The following is a 9021-nucleotide window of genomic DNA, read 5'->3' as shown; positions in this document are numbered from 1 at the left end:
AGTTTTACTACAGTTAAATGATTCCTGAAACTCTTAAAAATTATTTTTAGTATCTTCATGTACGAGATTAAACAGAAATTTAGCTTCAATGAGGCTAAAATAAAATTATTCATAAAATTTATTTATTTAGTTGTTGTTTTAGCAAAAAACTACATAATAGACTATTTGCATTCTGTCTACTATGGGGAATCAAACCCTGGATGTTAGCAATGTAATCCCATAAACTTTTTGCTGACACACTTATAACTACTATTAACATTAAGATTTAAGACAACATAAAATGATATGCATTCATAAAGAACAAAAGCCACACAACACTTGAACTATAATGGTATGATGCTGATATAATGTGTTCTATTTAGGAACAGGTTATTTTGGCTTAATTGGTAAAAATAATATTAAGTCCAGTTCATGTTAAGATAATGAATTAAGTTTTTTGTCAGTAACATTTCTACAGCCACGTTTACCTGGAGGCCTTATTTCATAAGTAAACTTTTCAAGAGAAACTCCACAAATAAATGTAGGCCTAACTTCTGTTTCAATATATATTTCAAGATGTAAGCCTAATGTAATCAGTTTTAATAGATAAACAACACATAACTTAGTAGGGCAATTCCATGACAGAAGGCTTTAATCACTAAATATTAAATTTCTATAAAACTACATGAAAGTTTCACCGTTAATGTAAAACATATAGAATTTGGTTCCAAAACCAATTTTCATTGCTGTTGGTTCATTTTCTTGAAAATAGCAATTCTATTGGAGTGCATTTTTAGCATTAGAAAGAAGGGAAAAAAAAAGCTTCCATTGCAAACCATTCCCTCCAATTCTAGTTACTCCTTTTTTGCTAATTATTTTAGTTAATGAACTCTAAAACTGAAATGCAGAAAACAATTCTACTGTAAATTTCATACTTTGCCTTGGGTGATGACATATTTTCATTGATTTTGTCTGTAATTCTGTTACCAAAAAGAATCATAAAAGTTTTCCTGTGGGGTAACTATTGGTTGGAATTAAAACCTACTTAAAATGCTCTTATTAGATCTATTCAGTAACCTGTCAGATCACTCACTTTTAGCAAGCCTTCTCTGATCTTGTAGAAATCCTGGTAACAGAATTACGGTAACAGAAGTATATAGGGTTTTCTCTTGCTGTGTAAGCTTACTGTAATAGAACCTAATTCACTCAATTCACAATTCTGGCACCAGAGATCAGGGCTGATAATTAAAGCATTGTTGTAGTTTAACTTCACTGTACATAATAGAGTGCAACAACAGTTTCCTATTTCCAGAAAGTTCCATGCCATGCTCCTCAAGACAAAGGACAAACTATATCTGCTCAAGTTTAAATCACACAACATTCGGTCATAAGGTGAGTAGACACACCAACACATCAAGTAAATATTCAACAGAACTATATAGAAATGTTTTATTGATAAATTGTTGTACAGATTCACTGAAAATCTCACCACAAAAAGTCAGAATGAAATTCAGTCTGCATATTGGGCTTACAATTCAATGGTGATAGTTTCTGATTACCTGCAACACAACAAATATGCAGTTAACATCTTCCTCAGGGCCATCAAATAACATTTAGATTCAACTGTCCACCTAGTTTTACGAATAGTTGTTTTTTCCGATGGTTCATCAAATCAGTTCAAACAGTGCTTCCTTCTCTCAAACACCACACTGTTAAACAGAAATATAGAGTGGAATTTCTTTGCCACTTCTCATGGCAAAGGTCCAGTAGATGGCACTGGAAGAATTACAAAAAAATTGATCTCCTCAGAAGAGACGTCTGGCAAAGAAGAGTTAACAGCATCTAATGAATTCGCTGAGGTTGCTGCCAAGAAATGCCAAAATATTCAGATAAAACATATAAGCAATGTTAAGGTTGAGTCAGAAATCAAAAAGCTGCATGATGATTGAAATGAAATAACTCCCATCCCTAACCTAAACCATGTACAGTCACTGTGGTTGCACCATTTGTCATCAATGTGCAGCACCATGCAAATTCTCCTCACACAAGGCACACTTTAAAAGTGCTGATGGTGATCACATTGATGATGATGGTGAAGAAGGCAACACAGTGAAAAGGGATGTTACAGCCAACCTTGACAACAAACCAGAAGCCTTGCCTTAAGATCTTAACTTGAAGTGGGTTGTTGTCAGATACTCTGTCCTGAGGAATGTCAAGAAATTTGGTGGCCAGGTTCTTGAAACTCAAGAAAACAAAGTCACCATCCAGTTCTTGAAAAACTTGGAATTTGGCAAGTTTGTCTGGCCTGATATTGATTATGTAGATTCTCTTGAGGGGTCCTGTGTAATCAAGGTATTCAATGAACCACAGATGGATAGATGTTCAAGAATTGCCTTTTCAGGTGGAGTTCAGTTGGCCTAAGTGCATGTACATAAATCTGTTGTCTTTTCTAAGACACACACTAGCACTAGGCTTGAAGTAGCACAAGAATAGCAGAATACAGTTCTTTGAGCACATAGGTGTAAGAACAAATATTCTGAGGTGGTATTTAATGTATTATTAACATATATATATTCATACAGGTAATTCCATTACCATGTCATGTAATTCTGTTACCAAACTATACTTGCTAAGTTTAAACAAACAGTGTATATACCAGAACCAAGCCTCCTTCCATGAATTAACCACCACCTATGTCCATTTTGTAATGCCAGCCATCAGATCCAGTTGGCTACTAGATTCAGATGGAATGTCATGACATTTGTTAGAAACCAATTTTGAAATTTTCTATGTAATTCCATTACCAAAATAAAATCATAATTTCATCCCTTTCTTAGAATATTTTTATGAATACAACTGTTTATTATAGGGAAGAGTTTGTACTTCCCCAGCCTACTCAAGTTGTTCTTCAAGGCACAAACTGAGCTTCAGCATTTGTAATCAAATTCCAAAAATTGTTATGAGTTGTAATTCCATTACAGTGGAATTGTCCAGTAACAAAATAGCAGTTTAGATGTATAAATCTCATCACTGATACTGAGTAAGTTTTCTGATACTGAACTGACTATCATTTAATAGTCATACTTATATCAAAACCTATTCACTTCTTAACTTTCATGAACATAATCTTAATGTTATCATAATCATGAGCTCCCTCTAGCAAACATCTACAGAAAAGTATTAGAAATTTAGCTAACAACAATATAAAAATAACTGAGCTTGTATGAATGCAGAGGTACAATTTTCTATTTGGTTTTCCTACAGTACAGACAAAAACCAATGCCCCCATTGGATTTAGCCATATGTATATTCATTATTAATAGATATAATTAAACATATGAAAGTTTTAGAATTTAAAGCCATACATAAAGTACATGCTTTCCAACAAAGCTAGCAAAAAAAAACATGTTTGAGACTAATGGCAATAAATTAGCAATCCAAAATACCACATTACTTTTGGATCACTGTGTTATTTCACTGGACATGTCACCGAAAACACAAGCATAATTACTACCATACAACTAATATGCATTATGTTTTCTTCCAACTGACTTAATATAAGTATCCACTGTGTACATACTAACCTTGAAAGTCATTCAGTAATCAAGAGCACCCAGCATTTTAGCAAAATGGTCCCAGATTCATCTGTCTTTTTCTCATAAATGTTATATGACTAATGTGATTTAGAATTATAGTTTGTTGTAAAATACAAATTATATAAATAAACACTATATTGAAAAAGAACAACAAATTACTTTTATTGTTTTTACAAAAGCATATTTTCTACTTCAATTAATAAATGTACATTTGATAATTAACAACTAGCTTCACATGAACAACAGAGAATATGATAATAATAGTTTTTACAATTATTTAACAGTTCCGTTCCATTTTAATTCTACAGTGAAAAGTTTATTTGATGCTGTTTAAGAGACATTCTAAATGACAAATAATGATACAAGCTCTATCCACCTATCAATTTGGATAGTGTTTTCAACTGCTAGCTTAGACCTGTGATATCTTCTTTAGTGTCACCTCTAAGTCTAACCAACAAAAGCGAATAGAGAATGTTACATTACTCAAAGTATTTTCTTTATCAACAATATTAAGTAATTATTATACTGTCTCTATTGAAAATGTTGATATAGTTATATGCAGTTCAAAAATGGGTAGGAAATTATCAAAGTTATAGTTATTCAAACTACTACAATTTTTAATAACATTACTTCCTAAAGATTTATTAAACACTTAAAAACACCTGTATGTAATATACTGAGGAATATCATATTTAATTTATTTCAAAAGTGTCTATATTAGTTTAAAATAACAATAATAATCTCTGTAACACCCCAAATGTTAATAGTTAAAATACTCAATACCTTTCCTGAGTATCACAACAGTGATGTTACAAATCTCAGGTTGAATTTCACAGCAAATTTCAGACTTATCTTTTAATAATTAGCCACACTTACTTCAAATCAAGATATAAAGTCCAAGTCTTCAAACCATAAACAACTTTACAAAATAATCAAAATTCTACCTCAGATTAAGTATATTGATACATATAAAGTACATATGAAATCTTTAAAAAAAATTTTACTGCATTAAGATTAAATTAGGTTATATTTAAAGAATAGACATTTCAAACACTTCTCATTAAAACTAGTAAACCATCTAACAAAAATCTGAATACATAAAATTTATTACTACATCTTCAGCAGAGCTTTTATGATTTTCTTTTAGTTTCAAGTTGCAATAACATTTATTATTTTCTTGGGACTCAAAATTTATCATTGCAGTTAGCAGGGTTAATCACTGATTTTATCAGAATTGCTTTCATTGTTAACCAACATATATGCTTACACTAAAACAATCTACAAACTGCTATTATGAACTATGTTAATAAGCTCATTTGAAAATATTATATTTTCTCTTTTTTATTTAATATGCATATGATTTTATCTAGAAAGATAGAGTACAGGTGAACTCCAGAAATGCAGCACTATGTTAGAAGACATATTGGAGATCCAAGTTAAAACTATTTAAACCTTACTAATGCAGTATCACGTGTAGATGTTATTTCTATAGAGAGAACCTTTATACAATTTTATGATAACATTTTTTATGAAGTGTAATTATACATATACATATAGTTTAAGGTTATATTTTTATTAATGCATATTTCAGAAAACAAATATTAAAAAATTAAAAATATATACTGATAAATAAAGCTTCCAAAAGCTTCAAGCTTACTTTACCCACACAGAAATACTCAATACTACCATGTGCCATATTTTCTTAAGTCTCATGAATAATTAATTAGATCTTTCACTACAGATCATTTGAATCTTTGTAATTCTGGTCAACTCACCTGCCATTTGAAAGCGTTTAGAATACTGTTAGAAGTGCAAAAACTCCATAAAGTAATGCACAAGGATAGGCAACCAAAGGCTGCTGATGATCCATTACCAGTGCTGTTGCAAATAATTTTGAAGCTGACAAAGCACACCAAAGCACAACCAAAATGGCTATAACTGTACCCAAAGTTCCTTTTAATGAGAAAATTATTGAGACTCCTGATAACATCACCATTGGAAGCAAACAGTAGCCAAGAACACTAACAGTACATCCAACTGAAATACCCGACATACTCATCATATTCAAAAGAGCATACATTGCTAAACATCCTAACACACCTATTCCATAAATATACCCAAAATGAACTTTTCCAGTTAACAGTAAAAATACACCAAATGCCATACAAAATACGAGAGGTCCGGCCAGATCAGTTTCCTGCAAAATGGAAGCTTCAGGTTCTTTAATGGGATTCAAAACTGCTAAAGTTTTTTGCATAATGTGATCAAAATTAATGCCTAATTCTTCAAGAAGAGGTGGTTCATCTTCGAAGTTGTCTCCACTTCCAATATATGGGCTAGGCATTGGATCTGGAGTCAGAATACTGCCAGAATATAATCCACCTGCAGGATTTATGTAATTTGAATTAGGAGGTTGTATATACCCTCCCATGTTCATTCCTCCCGGGACAGTTGGTTGTATAGATGGGCTTGGGTTACTGTAATCAAATGATCCAAATTGTGGTTCTGTACCAAATTCGCTTCCTCCCATTTCATATTCAGAACCGTAAGTGTAACTAACCGGGCTCGAAGGAAACTTATTGTCCCAGTTGTAATTTTCAGCATAGGCATCTTCCCTATGTCTGTGCCCTGACATGACCAGGTTATATTTATGTTCTAATGATATAAAAACAGATAAATGAAAACCTTAAAAACTTTATGATCATATATCTAATCAAATTTCCAGATTAATCCCAATTAGAACTTAGTCACGCTTGCTTTTTTAACTTAAGCCTAAACATAAATATTGGAAGTCAGAACAGCGGGAGTTATTACACTGACTTCGTCAAGTGTCAACGTAATACTACGATAAATTTCAAAACAACTTAATTACAATTTAAATAGCTTAAAATGCTCTTAGGCAAAATTACATGTATGTTTTAACTTATTCACAATATAAGTTTACACGTCATCTAGAAACAAAAAAGTCACTACTGACAGGCCACAGTGCCACCTAGGTACTCCTTTAAAAGTGTGTTAATAACTTGAGTGATTATTAAATAAGGTGCTAGAAACCAGCTTTTGATATCCTTGACGGGCACGGCACAGGTAGCCAATTTTGTAGCTTTTGGGCTAAACAACAACAAATTAACAAAATTAAATAAAGCTTGAAATCATTGTATTGAAAAATATGAACGGAGTTCTAGACTCAATTTATAAACATTTAACAAAAGAGCCAAAAAGAAAGAAGGTTATTCTCACTAGATCATGAAGCTCTAATGAGTATTCAGTTTGATGTATCGTGTCAACTGTTTGAGTTCCTTTATTATATTGATGTTGAAAAGGTGCTCAATTGTTTAAAATTGGTATAAGCTAACGTAACATGTGGTATGCAGGCATATTATACATTTTCTATGTTCTTATTTTCATGTAGTATTGTTCAAAGTTTTCATGCTATTCTGATATGTGTAATCATAAAAGTCTTTAAGTTACTTTTATTCTAGCTGCCCTTGTCATTTTCTCTAGATAACACCAAGTGTTTCTATGAAAGGAATGACTGTGAAGCTGCATCCTATGTATGAAATTCGACAGCAGTGTCCTCCAATCGTAGATCAGGTGATGCTTTAATGTTACGACTACATTTGTGAATGAGAATGACCAGTCACATGAGATAGAGATTGTTCATTGTGCTTTACATTGTGTCCAGTATCTTTATTTTATTCAAAATAAACTTACTTATCCCACCACTTTAAGGAAACTGCATTTCACCTGAAAATACCACAGAATGGACAGGAAGGAGAAACTTTTGCTGTTGTGAAAACATGATATTTTACTGTGTAACATTTTATTTTAAGCTAATTTGTTGATCACCCTTTACTCTACTTGTATTATTAAATTCAAAAAAGCGCAATTTTTGAAAAATGGCATTTTCTACAACCCAAAGGGCTTATTTATGACCATGAGGGAGAGTCAATCACTGAAGGGAGACTGTTATCTAGAAGAAGTATTCACCTCGATGTCAAACTTTTCCTAATACTGCCAAGGATCATGACTTCCATGTTATTGCAACCACAAACTCAGGATGGAGAGCTGTTGGTATCGGGTGCACACAGAACAGCTTTTCACAAATTTCCCATGAGGATCGACCACAGCGTAAATAAAACATAGATGACTTAAGATCATGTGTGGACTCACAAACCTTCATCAGCTAGAGTAATCTAACACCACCTCTGATTTATGCCATCCAGAAACGGCCAAGAGAAACTGGAGGTGCAGCTGATGAGTAATGTCCACCAGCAGGAGCTATATTACTGGCAGATGAAATTGCAGGCATCAGATGATGAAGTTGGTGAGCCATGAAGTAGTAACGAGCCTCTCTCAGCTGAGAGATATAGTTCTGGGGTGATCGTGGATTGTGGAGGAATCTAGGGTTGGACATAGTTAACAGACAAATTGTTGATCTGGTGGAAAACAGAGCACTCAATCAGACCAATTTCAAGACTCAGAAGAGGGACATCACAGAGGGCTTGGCTGCCTATGTGAATGAACGGTGCCGTCTGCACAATAAAGCCTATCTTTCATTACCTTTGGCAGATCATGAAAATATCTTTGTTGACAGGTACATGAAAAGGCTACATAGTGAAATGATGAGGCGCCAATTTGGTGTGAGAAATCTTCTCACACTTGCCAAGGAGTTTCTGTAGTGCTCTGGTAGGAAGTAATATCTTAACACTAATTGCGAGAATGAAAAAGTCTACATCAACAACTGCAGTGGTGTTCCCTAGAAAAATTATCCCAGCTAGACACCCACATTGCATTATGCTCGAGTCTATCCGAGAGTTAATTAATCATCTATACACCCTGGTGCTGTGATGCATCTACACTAGTACCCAGTGAATAAACAGGGCTATCCCAGTCCTCGCATGGTTTGTATGCCACAGCCTATACTACTGGTACCTCCATACAGGCATTATTTTGGAAAAACAAAGCACAAAGTATTTGCTTTATCTGTGGAACGTTGGGACACTTTTCAAGAATTGCTTGTACCATAAGCAAGATAGACAAAGATAACAGTTTCTACCTACCAACAGCTCATTAGATGCAGGAGAGCCAACAACAGACAGAGAACACTACCAGTATAGCACCAGAAAACAAACAGAACCCAAATCAAAACTGGCCACCGATATGGGGAGTTCATTGAATGGCTTGCACCAAAATGTTTTGTGCTCACCTCAGAGCTTGATGGGTCTTCGCATCTGCCAGTTATCGTAAAATAGAAAGAGGTAGAGTTCCTTGTTCATACAGGAGTGGTGATTTCTCTGGTAGGTCTTATATACTCTATACAAAACTGCGACTTGGGTCCAGTGGCGTAGCAAGAGGGGGCGGGGCAGTCGCCCCCGGGCGCAAGTGTGAAGGGGCGCAAAATTTTCTCTGCCTTATAATGCCTATGAATTGATAATTATGCTCT

The 9021-nt window shown here is 33.9% G+C and overlaps 1 protein-coding gene across 1 annotated transcript; it reads right to left on the bottom strand.

Moving 5' to 3' along the window:
- Window positions 1-4778: 4778 nt before the first annotated feature.
- Window positions 4779-6553, bottom strand: LOC106457421 (protein YIPF5-like). Its single transcript, XM_022383445.1, has one exon. The coding sequence runs from the start codon at window positions 6208-6210 to the stop codon at window positions 5368-5370; it is 843 nt and encodes a 280-aa protein (XP_022239153.1). The 5' UTR covers window positions 6211-6553; the 3' UTR covers window positions 4779-5367.
- Window positions 6554-9021: the final 2468 nt, after the last annotated feature.

Source organism: Limulus polyphemus, unplaced genomic scaffold, assembly GCF_000517525.1.
Source record: "Limulus polyphemus unplaced genomic scaffold, Limulus_polyphemus-2.1.2 Scaffold16, whole genome shotgun sequence".
NCBI lineage: Eukaryota > Metazoa > Arthropoda > Merostomata > Xiphosura > Limulidae > Limulus > Limulus polyphemus.
This window is presented reverse-complemented; position numbering and strand designations above follow the sequence as displayed.

Bases quoted from the DNA above. Each gene is read 5' to 3' on its own strand.
- LOC106457421 (XM_022383445.1), bottom strand. From the start codon at position 6,210: ATGTCAGGGCACAGACATAGGGAAGATGCCTATGCTGAAAATTACAAC.